This window comes from Diabrotica undecimpunctata, chromosome 7 (assembly GCF_040954645.1).
Source record: "Diabrotica undecimpunctata isolate CICGRU chromosome 7, icDiaUnde3, whole genome shotgun sequence".
Taxonomy (NCBI): Eukaryota; Metazoa; Arthropoda; class Insecta; order Coleoptera; family Chrysomelidae; genus Diabrotica; species Diabrotica undecimpunctata.
In genome coordinates this window covers 107,218,538-107,242,989 of record NC_092809.1, presented here as the reverse complement: position 1 = coordinate 107,242,989, position 24,452 = coordinate 107,218,538, and the positions used below count along the sequence as shown (strand labels likewise).

The 24,452-nt window shown below is 32.1% G+C and overlaps 1 protein-coding gene across 1 annotated transcript in view; it reads right to left on the bottom strand.

Annotated features, from left to right (window-relative positions):
- sowah (ankyrin repeat domain family member sosondowah) overlaps positions 1-24,452 on the bottom strand; it is a 135,814-nt gene that overhangs the window by 15,377 nt on the left and 95,985 nt on the right. Inside the window, exon 5 of the mRNA XM_072537950.1 lies at positions 22,374-22,478. Within this exon, the coding sequence (XP_072394051.1) occupies positions 22,374-22,478 (105 nt within the window). The remainder of the gene's footprint in view (positions 1-22,373; positions 22,479-24,452) is intronic.

Genomic DNA, 24,452 nt, shown 5'->3' with positions numbered 1-24,452 from the left:
GCGGAAACATCAAAACATATATATATATATATATATATATATATATATATATATATATATATATATATATATATATATATATAATATATATATATATATATATATATATATATATATATAATATATATATATATATATATATATAATATATATATTAACAGTGTTTTGCATGGGTAAACTGCTGATATCGTCCTGTAGCTTAGATTTGCGGTTTTACTTAAATCGCCAACAAAGTCTCCTAACTTCATGTTTCTTCATATAGATGTTACTAGTGTACACCGGTATATTATGTTACAATAATTGCCAGAAAGAACGTACCGTTTCTTTTCAATTTGAGTACCCACAAGCCCTCATTGATGAATGGACAACCACGAAATACACATAAGAGAATGGTGAAATTTGAATTGGAAAAAAATGTACTATATATATATATATATATATATATATATATATATATATATATATATATATATACATACATATATATATATATATATACATACATATATATATATATATATATATATATATATATATATATATATATGTATATCTTGTAGTGATCCTTTCCCAAGTTAATATGCTCCTTTTCTAACTTGGCTGCACCGTACTGAAGACGACCAATAGTCAGAAATACGTATATACGGTGGCCTTCCATCTTATACATATACTTTGTTGCGAGCTATGCCAATATCTTTTACCTAATAATGTAAAAATAACTCACCAGATAAATCTAGATAAAGAATGTAACAAGGATATTGAAAAAACAAAACAAAATAAAAGAAAGCACCCAACGTGATGTTTCTACTTATGGTGCAATGAATGAATTATAAAGAAATATTGTAGTTACAAATTTTACTTACATTCTGAATGTCTGATCTTTTATTAAAACTATGATCACTTTTGCTTATAGATACCATTTCTAAAAAGGTCCTTTTTGAATTTATTAAATTCATTTCAAAAAATATTAATGGTGTCAAAATCCATGATATGGTGTCTTTATCAATCACATGCTCTGCCAAAGCTCAAGACGGTTTTTAGATTCTGCAATCACTTTTGTGGGAAATAAAGGGATTAGACAAATTCTTCCCAGTTTTACCAATATATACAGTCTCACGCTGAGTTCAATTTATCTATAACATATTTGGTTATTATATATGGTCATGATTATAATTTTTTTAATTTATCTATAACATATTTGGTTTTAGAATACACAGATATATAATAGTGGTTTTGTGGCTATTTTTACATTTTTAATAACCTTTAAGATTCTCATTATCTTAGGTGTTAATGATGATATGTAGGGCAGTGTATAAGCAGAGATGATTTGATTAACAGAAGCAGTGTTTTGAGATCTCACAAAAAACCGTCATAAAGTATATTAATGTCTATATATTATTTTTAAATAATGGTGGTTTAATCCCAAATTTAAATATGATATTTATGTCTACAAATTATTGGCATGATCAATTAGTTTACATGTTTTATACACTATTCACTCTTAATGGGTTTACTACAAACAATAGACTTTACTGTAAAATGGGTGAATTTTTACAAACATCTGTTTACTCCTTATAACGATCTTTCCAAAAATTTAACACTTGGTTATACCGAATTGCGATACTAACAAAATACATACACGTTTCAAACACAACTTAGTACATAACTTAGCTGCAAAAGACAAAGCAAAGTGAAGCAACTAGCTTCGATAATAATAATTGTAATATATATGACAACCCAAAACAATCGCCTATTCGGAATTGGCCAAAAATAGAAAAAGATGGAACAAATAGAATGAAAATCCGAATTGATGTTTATCGAAGTCGTTCCCGTGTGGCAGGTAAGATATCCGATTGATACGTCTCCACTTCGCTTATCTTTGGAACAATCGGACAAATCGTTTGTTTTCCTGGTCTCTTTCTCTTTATTCTGTCTCTTGTCTAGACTGCGATCAGTTTAATGCGGCGAGAGGTGCCCAGTGACGAACTAGTATAGTTTTTTTAAGAATATATATACTGGTAAAATAAAACTGGTAATTTTTCAAAACAGGGGTTTAAAGTTTGTGTGCCAATAATTTTGTCTTATTTGTTTTACTACATGGAATGGGATTTTTGAAAAAAAAATTGGCTTATATGGGAGAGCGTTAGGAAGCGTTTAATGAATTTAAACAACCCTTATTTTAAGTTGTGCCACTATTGCGCATTAACATTTTGTCTTTTAAGACTAATTAGGGCAAAGACAAAACTGGCATTTTTTTGTTATTCCTATCAACTGAAATAAAGGTTTAATAAAGAATACTACAAGTTACTTAAATGAGAAAATGTGTTTATTAACAAATGTGTTTTTAGCTCCCGGCTTAAGTTTTCCCCTTATGATGATTATTATAAGCATCTTCTAAGGCTATCTTTTCTTCACTGCTTGAATTTTTGTATTTTTCACAATACTGATATTGATATTTTTTGAAAAAAAAAAGAATGCATAGTTAAATATATAATTAAAAAGTTTACGATATAAACAAATTTTTACAAATCCATCATTGTCTCTTTGGCAATCAGCTTTATAATCATTGTACAGATCTGTTAATGTTTTGCCTCCTTCTATATATTTTTTTGAGGTACTACTTCGAGAATAGTGGCTCTCCTTTGTCGAAATTTAAGAAAGGTGTTTACTAACCCTGTTCATAGTTTCGTTTCGTTACAAAATGCTTTAAGCATGATCTGTTTACCTCTTTGATCGTTGCTTATAAAACCACTTTCCGTCTTTCCAATAACAGTTCGAATACATCTATTAGTAACTCCAATGGTAGATATAAAAAATATTTTGCACACTCTTTTTGTTTTTATCACGGTTTTCCAAATAATGATCACGGTTTTCCACACCATGGCTTGATGTGTTACCTTTATCTGCATATCGATATGTTGGTTTAATTATAGACATGGATCTCAGAATAGAACTTCGTTGTTAATTTATATTTCCCATTGACCAATATTTTTCAAAGATCTGTGTTTTTTCTTGTAACGTAAATGTTTCATCACATTTCAGTCTACATGTATTGCAAGATGGACCTAAAACTGCAAGCCTGTACAAGATTACCGATAACATTGGTGTATTTTTGGCCTGAATTTCTAAGAAACTTTCTGACCAGAGACCTCTTTAAAGTAGACGATACATCATCATCATCATCATTCACGTAATCTGGGGTAATAAAATAAGGGTCTGCATCAGAACTAAAATGGGTTTATTTTTTGTTTAAACCGATAGATATAATCAAAAAATCGTCTAAAGTTTTCTACTAAATCGATTGTTTCGAATTATTCGTACATTAAAATAGTACTGATATTATTACTTACGTTACTCATGCTCGAGATAGGATTAATTCACTTCTTTTCTGATAACCCTTTGAATTTGAAAGCTTTTTCAAGCCCTCTGGTGATGTTAACTAATTTTGTCAATTTTTGAGTTAAGTCACTATTGCATACACGGCTCGATTTACCAAGGATCTGTACGCTGTAGAAAAAATTGTTTCAAATAAAAATGTAGCTAATTTTAATCAAAAATATTAAGTAGCATTTTTTATGTAGAACGAACTGTTCTCACTGAAACAAAGCTTGAAGCGACCGCCGATTTTGAATATCAGCGCGAGAAATCAATTTAAAATAAAATTTGTATCAACTCAACGGTAAAAATTTGATATATTTTGATCAGTGTCCTATCGAAAAACGTTTTAAATCGTTTGAAATGTAAAAGCTTAAATTCAGCCTTTTTAGGCATATTTCAAATGCCTCATATTTGTTGCAAAAATTTTTAATTGAAATTTCATGTTATAAGTTTTGAAAATTAGGCTCTAACAATAGAAATTCCATAGTGATTGGTCAATAAAAGTAACAAATTTTATTGATCTCGTGAGAATCATAAAAAATTACAAAAATCGCGCAAAAATTATTTATTGAACAGGTTTATAGAAACTGACTTCATTTGCAGCAAAGTACAAAAATTGCATACGAAAGCTGCGCTCTTCACCTTTAGAACGCATTATGATTTTTGTCGATAGGACACTCTGAACAAAACATATCGATTTTTTACCGTCGAGTTGATACAAATTTTATTTAACATTAATTTCGAGCAGCGCGGAACTGAACTTCAAAATCGCCGGTCGCTTCAAGCGTTGTTTCTCAGAGAACAAGAGAGTTCATTCTACGCAAAAACTGTTAATAAACATTTTTGTTCAAAATTATCTCAGCTACATTTTTCATTTGAGACATTTTTTTGAGGCGTACAGATTCTTGGTAAATCAATTTTTTTGCGTTTTTACCCCCCTATAAGGAGGGTTTTAGAGGGAAGCCTTGGGGTAACAGTGATATATTTTTTTGCATCTTTGTTGGGGTGCCAAATTGATATTCTCAGCAAAATTCAGCTTGTTCGTATGATTTTTAGGGGTCAAATCTCTGACGACTGGACTAAATATTCTCGTTATTACTTTATTGGTTTTACCCAAAAGAACTGATGCCATAACTTCTAAGACGATTTCAATATCTTCACTTACTTAAACCATAAACCATGTTCATAGCCGACCAAGGGACTCATTCTACTCTGAGATTGGTCGTTAGTTTTCTTCGTCAATATTTTGCATACTTGTGCCATTTTTGTGTATATATATGTGCATATATGCTTTGTTTTCTGTTGCATATATTCCGTTCTATAGTTTTGATAACTCAAGATAGGGTAAAATTAGATACAGGCTCCCGTTAGCATCTAAACATTCTGTATATGTTTAGGGAATATTCCATCTATACCTAGGACTTTTCTATTGGTCTTTTGCGGCACGCTGCCATGTTTCAACCAATAGGCGGTGAGGTTTCAAACATGTATATGGAATGTTAGTTTGGTGCGAAATTCATATGCGGAATGTTAAATATTCGTAGACCAAAAAAGACGACTTTTTATTAAAATCAGTTAAAACGGACTGATTCTAAAATATTTGTAATGTATCATTAAAGAAAACTAAAACAATGCAATAGAAAATAAAAAAAAAAACATACTAAATTAATTTTAAAAATGTTAAATGTTTAAAATGTAATATTTATGCGAAATTCAATGTCCTTCGCCATGTTTGTGACGCCTTTTTAACATTTTATGAGAAGGTTCATCTTTAGGTGGTAGTAACTCCCAACTTTCTGTGGCTGAATGAAGTTGGTTGCACTCTTATATTGGCCTTGTCAAAATCGTCATGCCGAGGAACTTCCTGCCGTGTTTAAAAAACTTTCCCCAGTCGTTTTTGTTTTAATATGGGATAATCTTTCGTGAAATAATTTTAACGTTTATGAATCAGTTCCAAATGTAACATTTTTATCTTGTAGCGTATTAAGAAAATCTGCAAAAGAAAAATCGTTGGTTCAGCTATTTCATTTTTGTTTAAAATAATATATTCTGTAACATTATTTTCAATATTTCAATGTTATCAATGCTGTTATTAATACAATGTTCTGTAATACTTTTACTGGATCCTGCTAGACTGCTATAAAATGAGAACGGTTGAACTTTTTCGCCAAAAGCTAATTTAGCTACGTCGCAGCTTGATGCTTACAAAAAGCACCCAATCTTCCAATTTCGCAGCTGCAAAATTCTGTTGCTTATAGACTTCGTAAAGTACATAATTATTTTGCTCACTAGGAACTTTGTATAAATTTTTAGATAATTTAATTATATCTTCCTGTTGTATTTGTCTAAATACAACATTATATTGTCTAAATTTCGAAGCCGTCTTCTATATTATTCTTCTAAGGCAGTAAGTACAGCTAAAGTCCATTAAAGCTATAGCATTACAAGCTTTGTTTTTGTGTAGAACCGTGTCTTTAAAAAGCCTTACTCCTATTTCACTGAAATTGTTGGTTTGGTGGCATATGTTGATGAGTACCTACAAACGAGGCACCAATCTTTCTTTCTTTTCCAATATTCAGTAATATATTTCTTCCACTGCAGAAATCATTGGTTTTCAAGAATAATCCTAAATGACTCTGCGGCATTCTCTGTAGTCGATGCTAATAATATAGCTTGAAATATCTTGAATAAAAGTTGTCGTTCGTTTTGGGGTATTTCATTCCTTTTTTCACAGAGCCAGCGTCAAATTGATTGGCATATGTGAAAACGGCATAAAAGTGTTTGTGATGCTGGCCAAACACGTTTTAAGGGTTTTCTTTCCGCGTCATTATCATTTGTAATAAATATTTTAAGATAACCCATTCCACCGAAGACATTTGGCACAGTTCCTATTCCACAAGGGGTTAACATAAACCAAACCGAATGGTTTAATGCATCGCAAGAAGCTGTAGTATCTGTAAAAACATATTTTGCAAATGGAAGATTGTGTGCTCGTTGCATAATAGGTGTTAAAACAATGACGGCAAAAGGGTTTTCATTATATTTTACTAAAATTTCTTCTGCTTCATAAGCCTCAATTTTTTGTTTCATTTTCTAAAAAAAAACCGAAAAGGTCAGTCATTTTAGAGACTTTTACCGAGACTCTCTTTACCTCCAAACTCCAGTTCCATCATGAGGTCCAAAATTTTCAATTCTCCATATATTATGCCAATGCTGCACTGCACGATATTTTGAATTAATTTCTGAATTTACTACAAGTTTACTGTCAAAGCCAATTTTAAATTCTAATTTGGACTCATGATAAACTACAGACTCTTTGATTCCGATTCCATTATTAAAATAAGAAAAATATTTTTTTTTGTATCCGCGGAAGGACGAAGGAACGAAAGGCTTTCAGCTGATTCCAAATTAAGATTACGCTAGCCAAATACTTACAATACCAGACAAACCGTCCTTAAATAAATATGTTCTGATTATTTCCCATTATGTATGGTATATAGTATATTATATCTCAGTAAATAACGACTGTATACAAAAAAAATTATATAAAAGTTATTTAACAGTTGTTTTGATTGCAAAAAACTAATGCGTAATTAACCAATAGAAAAGTTCTAGGTGCTAAGTACATATACGGAATGTTTAGATGCCTTCCATTATGGTACCCGAAACATTAATAAAGATTTTTTTCTAAATATTGTTCTAAAGCTATTTTCTTGTGGCATGTTAAAGTAATTACTATTTAAATGAGAATATGCCACAATTAAAGGTTAAAGTACGTTTATTGACGTTTCAATTTCCACTTCGGAAATCGTTCTCAAAATACAAACATTAGTAAATTTAAAACCTTTACTAATGTTTGTATTTTGAGAACGATTTCCGAAGTGGAAATTGCAACGTCAATAAACGTACTTTAACCTTTAATTGTGGCTTATTCCCATTAAAATATTAATTAGATTTTTTTCTGTCCACAAAACAAAAAATTTAAAAATTTGTAATATTGTCACCAAAAAATAATCTGGTATTTATTTAAATTATGTACAAATATAAAGGAGCCAGTCCGATACTGAAAAAGCACAGTCAAAGAGTGGAGGTAGGAGTAAGAAATCCCGAGAGGCGCCGTATAAATTCTTCTTCTTGCCCGTTTGAATTTTTAAAGAGTTGTAACGAATTCGAAGCCTCTTTTTTTATTTGGTTTTTTCCGTCGAATAATGGGCTTAGGTCGTTAAGCCCTCAAAGTGAATGGAGGATTATTTTTGGGTTAAGGTTCAAGTTACAAAAACTAATTTCAGTTGTGACTGTTTTTTTCGCCGAATCAAAGTGTCGTGAGCAGGTAAAGACAGTAGTTACGCAAGCAAATGAATGGGCCTTATGGCAGTTAAATATGAAATTTGATTCTCTAAAAAATATGCAAAAGTTAATTATAAAGCTACCAGTCAGCAGTTCTTAAAACGGACACATAAATAAAGAGTTCGTGCTTGTTGATGATTATGATACTATAATTTTATGGTTAAAAAAAATAACTAAGGTTAAAATCTTAATTAATTAAATGTTTTCTTAAACTATTGTTTGTGGCATTTCTATGTTATTACTTTTAGTGCAGTGTACCAAGGGTTTTAACTTTTCAGAAGATTTTCACCAAGACGCATCGATTTTGATGAAATTTTGGAATTAACCTCTATTTCCCCTTAACTTTCAAATCTACCCTATATGCCGAAGTATGTTTGGAGGTGGAACCTCTTTGGGGGGAAAGGTTCCAGCTTGAAAATAATTAAGAATCAATTGAAAATATGCTAAGCAAAAACATTTCTATAGAGTTTTTTTTACAAAAATCAATCTTTTTAGATTTACTAGTGATTTGAAATTTACTATTTTACCAAAAACATATTTATATATTTTGACACAAATAATAATATAATATTAAAATGATAGAAATAATCATATGGTTACTAAAATAGTACTTTAAAAAGAAAATAATTGAGATTACGTGACAAAAAAAACAGAAAACTAAAATATTACCAATAATAACAACAACAATAATAATAATAATAAGGAGGTCGTAGGAGGACGATGACTTATGGATATAAGTGAGCAACTAGAAAAACAAATTACTAATTTAAGAACTTATTTTTAGGTGCAAGCTGAAACATCTACTCTACATCGTGCGATTTGTGCAGTAGATGATACAACACCGATCAAGGACGAAAAAATGCGCACCTGGATGAGTAAACCTATGCACGGGCGACATCCCAATGAGGAATGAGGTCAGTCAAGACCATGTCGACAATATAGCATCGAACTATTGGCTGACATCAGGAAAGATGTTCCCTGAAACAGAAGGATCAGGTTATACCAACCAAAAATTACCTGAAATATCGTTAAAGACCCTCAGATCCAAAATGACAAATGCCGATATGGATGTCAAGCTCAAGAAACCATCCAACATCTGACCGAAGGCTGCCAGGCATTTGCTGCAACTGAATATAAGGAAAGGCACGACTCAGTAGGAAAGATCCGTCATCAAGAATTTCGAATTTCTGCCATTTTTATATTTGTATACTGCACTATACATCCTTCCACATAGCTTCCATATATCTTCTGAAGTGGCTTCATCTCCTAGAGTACGAGCAGGATCTTTTAATCCTGGTAGGGTTATGACTATATGTTGTGGAGTTCGCACATCCTTTACCGCCTACTTTTTTCAATCTTCTCAGAATAGTACTTTTTCCAATTTTATCCTCATTCTCTTGGTCTAATTATTTATCAATATTTTTGTCGTTTGAAAAATATTGGTCATTATCATCACTTTCACTTGAAGGTCGATATTCATGTTCTTCTTCGACATCATATCCATCCTCTATATCAGACTCTTCCTCAGCCTAAGTCAGATTCTTCCTCATTATACAATCTGTCGTAACAGTAATTTTAAAATTATTGTCTTATGGATTAACTTTTTTTGATATACTAGGAACCAAATTCATCTAAAAATAACAGGTTTTACACAAAAATCTTTAATTTTATAACAATTACAAAACTTACGTTAACAGTAAGGTGGAGTCACTGAGACTCTGATTTCTAATTTGAACGTGTTCAAAGTACTCTAGCTGAATACCCACTGAATACCAATAACTACCAATAGTGACTTGAAGGTACATGAGCGCGCGCAAGATTCAAGGTCACCAGAAAAAAAGTTCCAACAACTTCTAAAGTACTAGGAGTCTGCGTGACTCCAGGTCACAGGTTACGGGTTAAATTACTTAGAGCGAAAAATGGTACTTCATTCGGCATCAATTATTTATAAGTAAACAATTAAAGATTAATATACTTTTTAGAAAAAAAAAAATGAGATATTATGAAGAGATCAGACTAAAAACACCATTCTAAGTATTGGCGGTGCACCAACAGTCATTTGAAAATGACCTTTTTTCTCTAAAATGGTATAAACAAATAGGTTTAAAAACTACTCGACCGATCGGGTCCATATTTTGCAAATATAGTAACTACATAAAAACGCACATTGTGAAGTGTGTTTTAAATAATTTTATTGTATATTTTATTCTTCGTTCACAAATTGTTGAGAGCAGGAAATGTGCCTCAAACTCATAAAACGGTCGTAAATCATAGGCGTTCGTAAGGTGTTTATTCATTAAATAATAATATAATGTTTTAATACTGTTATATATAATATTGATAATATTTTAATACTAATATATTTAGCAAAAAAACAATTAAAACTTTCACGACTAATGTTGGTTATTATATTATGTTAATAAAAAAAAAAGAATTTAACCAGTAACAATTTTGTAAATAAGAATAGCTTATCTCTTTGGATATTTCAATACTAATCTTCGCGTTTAATCACTTTACTAGAAAACCTGGAATTCATATCCGAAGGTACTATTCGTTGCAAGAAAATTAGGATGGAATTCCCCAGATTTTTAATAATATAATTATATTCGAAACTTAACTTGAAAGGGTGAAGTTATTACGAACGAAAACAATTTTTTTGTTTAGTACGTTTTTAAGCGCATGTAATTTACGGCTCGTCGGTGTTTCCGCGGCTACGGCAGTAATTAGCGTCTCGAATATTTCTTTTGCGAATTATATGCAGAGCGTGAGTGATTTTTTATTTCATATACCTACGAACATTATTTAAGATCCATACGAAAATTCCGGGCTGAAGGAAGGCCCATCTTCTACCAGGATGAAACGTCGGTAAACTCAGGTCATACTCTAAAAAAAATTTGGTCAGATAAAAATATATTAAGCTCCAGGCAAGCCTTTATGGAAGGTTGGTCTACTGGTATCTCCCCACCTTCTGGTAAAGGCAGTAGATTAATAATTTCTCACATTGGCAGTGAAAAAGGATTTGTTAAGCACGGTTTGTTGGAATTTCAGTCCAAAAGCACAAAAGACTATCACGAGGAGATGACAGCTGATGTTTTCGGAGAGTATTTTGAGCAGATGATTGAACACATACCACCAAATTCAATTATAGTATTAGATAATGCACCTTATCATTCACGACTAGTAGAAAGACTTCCAACGAATGCGTGGAAGAAACAGGATATTCTTGACTGGCTGCGGAATAAGTATCTGCCTTACGAAGATGGAATGGTAAAAGCAGAACTTTTAAAAATTGCCCGGCAACACAAGTCTAAGTTCAAGAAATACGTAGTTGACAAAATGGCGGAAACGCTAAACATCACAGTCTTTAGACTTCCACCCTACCACTGCGAGATAAATCCAATTGAACTCATTTGGGCACAAATGAAAAGTTATGTGGCTAGAAAAAATACGTCATATAAAATACAAGCTGTACGTGAATTGTTATACGAGTCTTTACAACATATTACAAAACAAAACTGGAAAGATGCAGTAAGACATGTAATAGAAGAAGAACAAAAAATGTGGGATTTTGATAACATAATTGATGCGACCGTAGAGACACAACCGCTAATTATTAACCCTCAAGACGACTCGAATTCCGAAGTTGATTCTATTTATTTTAAATTTGACTAGTTTTCTAATCGTAATTATATAAGGTAAGTAATAGTAGTTGTAATCGTAAGGTATTAAAAGGGAAAGGCGCAAAATGTCGACTGTCAAAATGTTCAATGTGTTTTAAATGTATCCATTTTTTTTTTCAAATCCTGAGAAAACTAAAAAGCATTTTTGAAAAATTTAAAGGCAGAATAAAATATTTATTAGAATAAATAAAAAGTTTCTTTTGCATGCAATATTTTCAATTAAAAATTATACTATATTTTCTCTTTTATTTTCACCCCTGTTACATAACATATTAAAATAAACATTGTAGAAGTTTTCAGGGACTTTCTGCCCTGAGTAATAATGTAATCTTTCATTCTGCGTTTAAATTTTTCAAAAATATTTATTAGTTTTCTCCGGATTCGAAAATAATGGATACATTTAAAACACATTGGAAATTTTGCCAGGCGACATTTGGCGTCTTTTTCCTTAATTAAATTAATGTATCTTTTATTACAAATAGCAAGAAACTTTTTATTTTTGAATAAAATAAATAAGTTTTATTAAAAAATACAATTTACATAAGTACAATTTAAAAAATATATTTATTTAGTTCAAATAAATGTTTCAATCATATACTCTACGACACTGGTCGGTCATCTCTAACCATTCAAAATACCCCCATAATAGGATCATAAGGTATTGTATTCCTTCAGATATAAGGTGGGTTAGTCGAAAACGTCTTAAACCGTCAGTTTTAGGTTGGTTTTTACTATTATATCGTATTACCTATCCTCTCTGTATTTCAGTTTTCTAATTAGGGTTAAACTTGTAGAGAGCTATCAACAAATTGTGAACCGACTATAATAATTATAAACAATTGAAAAACGTGCTTACTTTCGGGTTTAATTTGAAATAACTTTTTTGTTTATAAACATTTTTTAATTTAAAAAATCTCACTTTAAAGAGCAAGTATGTTTAAGAAAGTCGACTTTAGTACGTTTTCATCTGGAATGCGTAGTTTTTTCACAATATTGAAATAAACGAAAAAAGTCGCTTTTTTTGCTTAAACGTTAAGAAAAACCATGCCACAGTAAAAATTTCGTGACTCACGAGATGGTATGCCTTTTCTATTGACTTATTATCCCAGATATTCCGGTTAAAAAATAGAGCCCAGTAATTTTTCTATTTTTCAAATGCTTTGTGGGCTTCGAATATTGGGGTATTCGTTAAAAAAATTACGAAATTATATTCTACCTCCTATAATAAAACAGAAACGTTATGTATGTTTAATTTTAACAGAGCAGTGTATTATTACGGTTATGGATATTTTCCATGAGTTTAATTTTGTGTTATATGTTGTTGCTTTGATTTTTACCTAAACCATTGTAATCACATTACATTTTGTTTAATCACAAGTAACAAAAAATTAAAGCGAATGGGTTCAAATTAGTACTATAAAAGTCTTTATTGTTTCCCCACACAGAACGCTTCCTAATCTGAAAGCGAACGACAGGAGCAGGTCATTCATTAACCGCAAGGGGTGCTATAGTTGATTTAGATCCGGGGGCGGGTGGGCGTTTGAGATGGCGATGGTTAGGGTCCCGGAGTCCGGGCTATTGATACCTGTACATACACGGACCGCTAATGAAACAAGGTCTCGCAATCAACGACGGCCGTGAGCTCTGTTCTCCTGGGGGCTTCGCATACGAAATACGCACACCAGGTACAATGCCCCGGGGGCGGCGTTGACAACCATGCCGCAATTATTCATGTGATGTATGATGTCGCTCACTGTTGGCACTTTCTATTATATTATTGATTGTGTGAAGGATGCCTTCGATATACCAATCCGACCGTGTTTTGGTCGGCCTGTGGATATGCGCCATGGTCTTGGTGGAATTACCGAAGAAATGTGGAATAACATGGATATTAATCAACAAAGCATCGATATTCGTACAATATTAAGCATGTTTACAAACAACTATTTTAACTGTGAAATATTTAAGTAAATTAATATAAGAATACATTTACGGTTTTTTAGAACGTTTCGTAAGTGATTTTTGCAATTTAAAATCAAAATGGAATTTCGCATTTGGAAACTACTTAACTTAAGCTTTTATTTCATATTTTGAACCTCAAAATAGGTCAAACCTATTAAAAATTGACTTAAAAACGCTAAAGCTGGCTTTTTTTCCGGCCTTTTTAATTGAAGAGTGGTCGAGCTAGGTGATTAAAATTAAAATTTCCCAGAAATCAAAAAAAACTTTAACATCCAAAAAAATAAAACAAATTTATAATTGTTTATCGAAATTTCACTTTATTTAAAGTACGGAAATAGCATATATCAAATTTTTGGTGTTAATACACTGAAGAAACTTAGTAATTCACAATAAATGAAGAAGAACTGGAAATGATTTAAGCCCATAGAAAATATATGATTAAAAATCTAAAATAGAGGTGAAAATGCTCTATTTTCCTGGTTAATGAATTCTAGCATGGCGCGAAGGTCTTTTTTCTTCTTCTTCTTTAAGTGCCGTCTCCCGATCGGAGGTTGGATATCATCATCACTATCTTTACCCTATCTACTGCTGCTCTGAATAGTTCTATAGAACTGCATTTAAACCAGTCCCTTAAATTCTTCAACCATCACACTCTCCTTCTTACTATACTCCTTCCTCCTCTTAATCTTTCCCTGTATTATCAGCCTTAGCAGTTCATATCGCTGTCCCCTCATTACGTGTCCCAGATATTGTAACTTTCTTATTTTTATTGTGTTTATTATTTCGCATTCTTTGTCCATTTCTTGCAATACTTCCTTGTTAGTTTTCTTCTGTGTCCATGCTATTCTAAGCATCCTCCTGTAACACCACATTTCAAAGGACTGTAACTTATTTATGTGTTCTTGCTTTAATGTCCAGCTTTCAAGCCCATATTGCAGTATCGAAAACACGTAGCATCTCAGTGCTCTTACTCTCAGTTCTAATCTAAAGTCTTTGTTGCAGAGAATTGTTTTCATTTTTACAAACGCATTTCTTGCTATTTCTATCCTTGCTCTTATTTCGGTTGTTTGATCATTATTGTCTGAAATCCAGGTTCCAGTATTTGTATTTATCAACCCTTTCTATCGGTACATTTCCCAAATGTATGTTTGTTGGTATATTTGTTTTTTTTTATTATTATCATGTATTTGGTCTTTTTTATATTCATTTTTAGTCCATATTTTTCACAGAAACTGTTTGCTTTGTTTATCAGTAATTGGAGTTGTTCAGCAGAGCTTGCTATAATTACGGTGTCATCTGCATATCTTATGTTGTTAATAATTCTTCCGTTAATTATTATTCCTTTACTTTAAGATAGTAATGCTTCTTCAAAAATGGCTTCACTATATACATTAAACAGTAATGGGGACATAATACATCCTTGCCTAACTCCTCTCCTGATTTCAATTTCTGGACTGGGTTCGTTATCTATTACGATGTGTGCTCTTTGATTCCAGTAGAGGTTTGTTATTATTCGTAAGTTCCTATGGTCTATGTTTTTGTCTTTAGAATTTGGACTAATTTTTCATGTCTTACTTTGTCAAATGCTTTTTCAAAATCAATGTAACAAACATGCACATCAACATTCATATCCATGCATCTTTGAGCTAACACATTAAAAACAAATAATGCTTCACTGGTTCCTAGTCCGTTTCTGAACCCAAACTGACTATCACCTATTCCTTCTTCCAGTTTTTTATTTATAAGACCATGTATTATTTTCAGGAATAATTTGAGAATGTGACATATTAGTGATATTGTTCTGTATTCACTGCAATTTTTAGCGTTTGTATTTTTAGGGATAGCACAAAAGGTGGAGAGTAACCATTGTTTCGGTATGTGTCCTGTTTTGCATACTGAGTTAAATAAGTCTACTATAATGTCTAAGGTTTCATCATTTATGCATTTTAAGGTTTCTATAGGAATTTGGCCTGGAGCTACTGCTTTACCATTTTTGCTGTTTTTTAATGCCGTTTTAATTTCCTCTTTTAATATCTTTAAAACCATATCCTCTTCTACTTCTATCTCCATCTGTTCTGTTCCATTGTCTTTGAACAGTTCATTGATGTATTCTGTCCATCTTTTTAATTTGGCGTTAGTATTCAACACAAGTTTCCCATTTGCATCTTTCATCTTTTTTCTTGCTTTCGTTTATTTGCTGAACACCAGGAAACACAAGAGTTCCGTTGGCTTTAACTTTTGGACATTCACACCTTTTTTCAATACACGACACTTTTCCTATTCCATTAAGTCACTGAAACTTTTCTTGTACAATACTGTTCCTGGATCTTCTTTCGTCACACGTAACCACGAAGCTTGAATAATGCCAAGTTTAGATGTATCTATATATTTTGATGATAGTTTATCGCAATAAAAAAAAGTACCTTCTTCCATATCTAACACTTTGTAAGGCCTGGAAGGTCTAGCATCAGCAGTTACAGCTTTTACATCGCTTACTGTTTAAAGCTTAAAACTGCACGTTTCTCGATAAGAGCAAAATCTCTACCTAAAGATGAAAAGCTATAACCGGAAACTAAAAATTTATGATCGATGGTATCAAAATGTCCATTGGCTACTAAGAAAATGTATTAGAAAATAAACAGTCGGTTTTTCAATTGTCCTGCACAGTTGTCGCTCCATACACATAGTTTTCGCTTATAAATTGAAAGCTGTCCTGTCTGTAGAAGACATACCATTTGGTTCCCCCCACGACCCGATTGTCCTTCATGCCAGATGCACATTATCCCATCTGACGTATCTTGTACGTGTATTCCAAAATTGTAACATGACAATTGGCAGCTGTAGTACATACTACTATGCGTCAATTTAGAAAGCGAAAATACTTTTTGTAGACCTATGGTAAGGGTACAGGTATCACTACTTGGAAGAGTACTTTGGAGCTTTACCTGTTTTTCTATAATGTAACTCCAACTCAGTTTTAGCTTTACTGGATACATTAAGGTCTTTGTACTTGCTTCTAAAAAAAAGGAAATCACAAGCCTTACAGGTGTCAACTGTAGGTCTTCTAAAAGAAAGATTCGGACAATCCTTCATAAAAACTCTCCTATAAAATTTGTATGTTGTGGTAACTTTTAGATCGGCTGTCGTACCTCGGAAAGCTATTGATGTGATCTTTTACCATATCTTATGCTTGAAGGTTGTGCGCCCCTCCATTTTACGCCTAGCAAGCGTAGTAATCTTTTGCGGACTTATAGCAAATATTTCCAAAAACGTTTTTCTACAAACTCTTTTCACGTTACCTTGACCATCTGGAACTCCAAAAGCTACGGTACACTGTCGTCTACTTTCTGATAAATCATCATAACTACCATGGCAGCGACGTTGAACTAGTAAAACTTAGTTCCATGAGATAGCTGCCTTGCTCGAGGAGTTCAAGGCCGTGATACAAGTCAAAAAGGTTAATCTTCATATCAACCACGTCCCTACAGCTAAATTTACATTTGCATGTGACCTTAAATAGAAAAGTTTCATGATAATATATCAACAAAGCCAAAGTAACAATAAAAAGAGTTTTAGGTTGTAATATCGAATAGTATTGGTAGATATTCACAAGTTAGACTATCGTACGGCCTAAAATTTCAAGCGAAATATCTGTTAAAAATCTCGTACTAACTTCATGTTTTGGAACAGCATTTCCAGGTTTTTGCAGCTTAAATTTTTGTGTCACATAGGGTTTTCCACTCAATCTAGCTTCACTCTGTTTTTTCCTTATTGATTTCAAATTCTTTTTGTCGCCAAACTCACTAGAATCCATTGTATTTACGTTAAAACTCAAATAAATACACAATAATAATCGATACTATTGACTGTTTGACCACGTCAACCTATATACTGGCACTTAGATCAGTTAGCAAAGTACAGCTGCTTCCTAAAAACTGACACGACTCTTAAAGCTTAATTTGTAGGAAATTGAGCAGTGTATTTTGAAGGAAGTTTTTTTATTGGCCTAGACTAGGCCTCAATCTGCCAGTTACAATATGACTAATACCTTAAACATAAAAATTTTATGGCCGTAAAGTCCATAAAATATCAATAACGAAGAGCTGAATAATATGCTTTAAGAACTAAAATAATTAAAATAAGATACAAGTTAAATATAGCATCTTTTCAACATCATCAGTGTGTTCAAAAAACGGTACACATAATGTAATTCAATATACTTTTTTTGTATTATCTTCTTTTTATCTATATTTACATACAAACAAGATAATGAGGTTCTCAGAGTTCCACAGCAAACTCTTGAGCAGCTATCTATTCAATCCGACAACTGCTTTGCTATGGACTGTCCAAGTTGCTCACCGCAATTTTGATTATACATATATTTTTTGTTAGTTGACACTACAAGACTATTTTGGTACTTGGCAGAAATTTTACTAATGCATTATAAATTCTCTCATTTCCATTAGCTAAGAGACTAAGGATATTAGATGGGGCATGTACATTAAGATCATGTAATTGATGAATAAATTGATATGTTTCATCCTTATATTTTTGGCATTCGAAAAAAATATGATCTAAATCACCTTTTTTTGCCACAATTTTGACAAAAATCATTTTCGAGAACATGAGTTTTATATAGATGTGTGGGATAACAGGCGTGGCCAAATCTAAGAGGTGTTACATTTGTGATATATTTGCTTAAATAATTATATGGCTGGAACCACGTTTTATTCGGTATTTGATTTTGTATACTGCAGTATCTAGAAGGGTTGGTACAAGTATGTTGTGACTAACATTCGTTCCAAATATTGAGATATTTCATTCTAATATAAACTACTGCATCACAAAAACTTGCAGGTAGTTTATTGGTCAAACTATTTTTTACACTTTTTTTGCCAGCATATCCACATACTCGTTATGTTCGAGACCGACATGTGCTTTAACCCATACAAAATTAATGTTTTTGTTAACCTTTTGCAGTTCTAAAATCCTTTTTTTAATTGCATATATGATATAATTGGAGGAGTAACTTGGGTATTTAGCCAAAACCAAGGAATTTAAAACAGACAGGGAGTCCGATATAATTATTGCAGAATCAATTGTAGACTGAGATAAAAATGTCAACGCTTCGTAGACTACAATAGCTTCAGCACTAAATAGAGAAAATATATTATCCAGTTTGTAGGAATAATTAATATTTTTGGAGGAAATATAAAAAGCACATACCACATCATCCTTGGACTTCGAAGAATCGGTATATATTACCACAGATTCGTCGAAGCTTGCAAGTATAGAGTATAATAAGTTACTGTTAATGTGAAAATTATCGCTATATAAAGGTTTTACAATCTTTATATTTAGAAACAATGAATTATAATCATAAAGATCTAACAAAGTTGAGCTGGGATCACATAAATCAGTAAAGATATCTTGATTAGATTGAAGTATATTTGGAAGGATAAATACTTATTATTTACAAACTGTGACTGTCACTGCTAAATCTTAAAATTTGTCAGATAAATTATTCTATTCAACCTCAAAAAATGGCTCCACATGCTAGCAAAGAACTAAAAGCAAGAATTGTAACGAAATTAGAAGATGGTTGGTCACTATCTGCCGTAGCGAACCATTTTAACGTAAGCAGAATAACAGTTTTTAATATTAAACATAGCCACAAAAAGAAAGTACATAATGAAATAAAAATAAATATGGTAAAAATAATGTTGACTGATATCAGCGGCATTAGTTTCATGAACAGTTTCTATGGATAAAAGTATTGTTTCTATTAGAACGACACAAAAATAAATGTATAGTAACGATATTTTATAAACAATAGAAGTGTATCCGTAAAAAAATAACTATAAATTTGTAGATGCAATGCACTTTTTTAAGGATAGCAAACTTCGTTTATTGGGAAAAGAATCTCGACTTTCTCGTTTAAGTAGTCTGTATAAATAAATAGCTAATGTTGTTTTGGTTTCCAAATCTTTCAGGACTGGCTAATAGCAAAGTGTCAAATAAATAAAGAATACTCAGATTGACATGCTGTTAAAAGGAGACCAACCACTACTTATCCCCTGCCTCGTGTTATTTATGGTATCACTGGATGTAGACTGTTACCAGTAAAAAGGTAAAAATTTGTTATTGTCTCAAACCGAATGTTACGCTTAGTGACAATCCTACAAATAGAAGAGGGTCGGGTTTGTCATCTGATACGGTTCTCGATGTTGGTTTTATGTTGTTCAAAGCATCTACCTATTTTATCTGTGTTTATCTAGAAAGTAATATTGCTCGAAGTTGCTATTTGTCGAAAAAGAAAGTTAAAATTAAAAAAGAACTTGTTTTAGTAAATATTTGGTAGTACATTAAAATATAACGAAGAATATTCCCAATTTATCAAACTTTGTGAAACTTGGTTCAAGTTTATCTTGTTATTTTGTTCATAAACTTCAATAAAATATTAATTAATGATAAATTCGATAAATTAAAACAAATAAAATATAAAATATAGCATAATACTACTTGTTCTACAATAAATTCGCTATTTTTTTATAAATTGTATTAAACTAATAATAAATACGATCACTATCGACGTGAAAATATCAAAATATCATATGCAAATATTTTTTGGTACGACCACAAGGCACTTCCTATATGAATTCTGCCAATATGCAAAATCAAAAGTGCAGCTTCAAGCATTGGGAAAATATGTCCCAAAACGAAGTTGACGCCTTATTGGATTAAATTCCAAGTGACCAGGAGTCAATTGTCCCTGATATTGAAAGCGTCTTGGGAGATGAGTTGGATGTTGATGAAATATGGACATGTTTGAAGACCAAATTAACAATCAAGATGAAACAAACAATACTCCAAATAATCACGAATCGGAATCGGATACTGAAGACGATGTACCGTTAGCAGTACGGCTAGCAAAGCCAGATAACTCTTCTTCTTCTTCTTCAGTGCCTTATCCGGTCCGGATGTTGGCGATCATCAAGGCTATCATGGTTTTGTTGACTGCTCTGCGAAACAGCTCCGCTGAGGTCATCCCAAACCATTGTCGGAGATTTTTCAACCACGAGATACGACGGCGTCCCGGTCCTCTTCTGCCAAATACTTTACCCTGCATAACAAGTTGAAGAATTCGATATTTTTCTTCGTTCCGCATCACGTGGCCGAGGTACCAGATAACTCAATTTAATGAAACTACAGGCTCAAACATTCCAAATTCTGGAGAAAACCCCACAGATGTGTTTTTAGAACTATTTCCTGACTCCTATCTAATTCACCTAATTGTATTTCAAACCAATCTATATTACGTTCAAAAACACGGAGGAGGAAATGCATTTACACCTACCACAGAAGACGAAGTCAAAACATTTCTTGGAGTAAATTTATTATTGCGTATGGAATGTCCAGTTACAGAGATTATTGATCGTCACGTGATGAATTACGAGTCCCTGTCGTCAGTTCGGCTATGTTACGTAACAGATTCGCTTGGTTACTAGGCAATTTACATCTCTTTGATAATACAGTGCAGCCAAAAAAAACTGATCCCGGATTTGACAAACTTTACAAAGTGCGACCTTTACTGGCCAAACTCGTGAGTTTCAAGCGATTGATGATACGATTCAAAGGTCGAAGCAGTATCCGACAGTACATACCCAATAAACCTATAAAACGTGGCTACAAAGTATGGGTCAAGCGGATTCATGTGTGAGTTCCAGATATATACCGATAAAGTGAAAAATTCCACCGAAAAAAACACTTTACAACGACTGGTACAGGATCTAACAATGGTCTTAGTAAATAAAAACCCCAGCGATTATTCTTTGAGAACTATTTCAACTGTATTTATCTTCAGAGATTTTTATTGTCGGACGGAATTTACGCAAGTGGAACCGAATAAAAAAGATAGGATTTAACAGAGTTCAAAAATGACAAACAAATGAATCGAGGAGATTCAGATTACCGTATTTCAACAGATGGACTATCTGCGTTGAAGTGGATGGATCGCAGAAATGTGATTCTTTTAGCAAATCACCAAAATCCAGTAACAAACGAAGTTGTAAAGAGAAGACAAAAAGACGCTACTCTGAATGAGGTTTCATGTCCACAAATGGTAGTGCTCTACAACTCACATACGGGATATGTTGACAAATTTGACATGCTGAAAAGTCTTTATAAGGTGAATCGTAAATCACACAAGTGGTGGCATAGAATATTTTTTTATTTTGTAGATGCTTGCTTCGTAAACGTATTTATTCTATTTTAGCTTAAAAGCCAATCCAAAAATATGTCTTTAAAAGAATTCCGGCGTTCTGTGATTAGAGGCCTTATTGGAGCTCCAGAACAATTAAAAAGGGGAAGACCATCAGCAAAAAAACCAGTGAGTAAATTCAAAAGGCATATTCCCTTGGAACTGCGCCATTCAAAGGCTTCTCATAAGCCTCAAAGAACTACTTCTTTGAGATGTGCCAACTGCAGCACGACACTAAATGTTAGCAGAACATAGTGGAAATGTTCATCTTGCAATGTCGGACTTTGTCTCATGTTCCTGCTGGTATCTTGACAGGATATACTTCAGGATCAGCATTGTTTATTTTGACTGAATTTGTTTTAAGAATATACTAAATAAATAAATTTCACAAAAATCCTGTTTTTTTCTTTAATTTAATAAAAATCGGGCTTCAAATAGTTAACTGGCATGAGACCAAACGGAAATTTATCTTTGCGGGTTGCGAATATATACATAATCTTATGGTCACAAATGAATAAAACTTGTGTTTCCTTTGTTAGGCCACATATTGCGAAAGAAACCTCGTGTAACTATTTCCTTATATAATAAGAAAACAGTTCTTGTATACTACCAAATTCTTTAAACTTTTTGTGAATTATGATTATAAAAATATTAGTTATTGACGAAAAGTTTAAAAAAATATACATTATACCCCATTTTCATAAAGATGCAACATTTAACAAAATAAAATAATAAATGTTTCTTACCTTTTTATTAACTAGTCTGGGTTCTGTATTCGCAAGCTTCAGTAATTCTTGATAGTCACCTCTACTCGCTGTCACATACCATTCTACACATTTCTTCGGATCGATCTGAAATATAAATGAGTTCCTATTACTGTCGAAATATAGAAATTAAGTTTATCATAGTAAAGGATATGACGATTTTCTGCTCAGAATTCTATTTTTTGACAGTAGGTAGAACATAGCTCAAAGATCAAAATCTACACTATGCCAAAATATGTTTTCCCTCTGTGGGTGGTTACCAACCCAAATTGGGGGATGAAAAGTTTAAAAAAAAACTATCGTAGTCGCTAGAATAGTGAGTTCTAAGACAAAGATGTTCTTTGGAGTTTTTTCGAAGAGTTGATATTTTTGGAGTTATTCGTAACTGAAAGTTCACAAATTACATGTCAAAAAAGAATGTTTTTTAACGGTTTTTCGAGAATAAATCCAAAAATTTAGATTTTATCGAAAAAACTGTTTGGATATAAAATGAAGGAAAAAAGGGATTCGTTTTTTATTATTATCGTAAACTTAATATTAACAAAGTTATAGCTGTTCAAAACGACATTCATTAATCGAATAAAAAAATTCAAACATATGATGTTGAATAACCGGAAGCGGTAAGTTTTTCATGGAAACTTTTTAAAGATTTAAAAAAAAACCTTTATAATGACTACTGGTAAAAGTGATTTGCATGAAAATTAAAATAAGCCAAAACTAAAATAAAGTCCGCTTTAATTAATTCAATTTTTAAAATTTTAATTTTATTTAAATATAGTTCAGTCGTCACAGAGTTGACCCCTAAAAATCATTTGAACAAGCTGAATTTGGTCGAGAATATTAATTTTGGGACCCCAAAAAAGATGCAAAAAAGTACTTATGATGCTTAGATGCTTAAAAGTTACCATTTTTACCACCAGGCTTCTCCCTAATCCCCCAAAACGCAAAAAAAACGATTTACCAAGAATCTGTACGTCGTAGAAAAAATATTTTAACAAAAAATGTAGCTGAGATAATTTTAAACAAAAATGTGTATTAGCACTTTTTCTGTAGAATAAAACATTCTCTCAGAATCCATGCTTGAAGCGACCTTCGATTTTTAATGTCAGTTACGCGCGCGAGTCAGTAAAAATTTAATATCGTTTGATATCAGTGTCCTATCGACAAAAATAATCAAGATGCATTTTAAAGGTAAAAGGTGCAGGTTTCGTATGCAGTTTTTGTATTTTGCCGCGAATAAACTCAGTTTTTATAAAGGTATTAAATAAATAAAATGACTTTCGTCATTTTTTACGATTTTCGTGAGATCAATAAAATTGATCACTTTCATCGATCAGTCGCAGTAAAATTTCCATTTTTAGAGATCAATCTTTAAAACCTATGACATGAAATTTAAATTTTGTTGTGGCAACATATATAAGGCATTTGATAAATGAATAAAAAACGCAGAATTTAATGTTTTACATTACAAGCAATTGCACGTCACGGGAAATGCCGCCAAGAAGACGGTTTTGGGTGTAGTTTATAGCAGAAGTTTGGTTCTTTTTGGTTCAGCGTTTGTTTAACATTTCAAATTGCTCACATTTGTTGCCAAAACTCAAAACTAATATTTCATGCTATAGGTTTTAAGGGTTAGGCTTTAGTAATCGAAACTTAATAGTGAATGGAAGGAATATATTATATTCATCTCATATGAATCATAAAAAATGACAAAAATCGCGCCACGTTTATTTATTTAATACCTTTATAAAATCTAAGTTTATTTGCGGCAAAATACAAAAATTGCATACGAAAGCTGACCTCTTTACCTTTAAAATACATCTTTATTTTTGTCGATAGGACACTGAAATAAAAAGATATATCGAATTTTTACCGTCGAGCTGATACAAATTTCATTAAACATTGATTTCGTACGCGTAACTGGCAATCAAAATTGACGCTCGCTTCAAGCGTTGTTTGTAAGAGAACGGTTTATTCTACACAAAAAATGCTAATAAACATTTTTGTTTAAAATTCTATATTTTTTATTTAAAACATTTTTTTCTACGGTGTACGATCTTT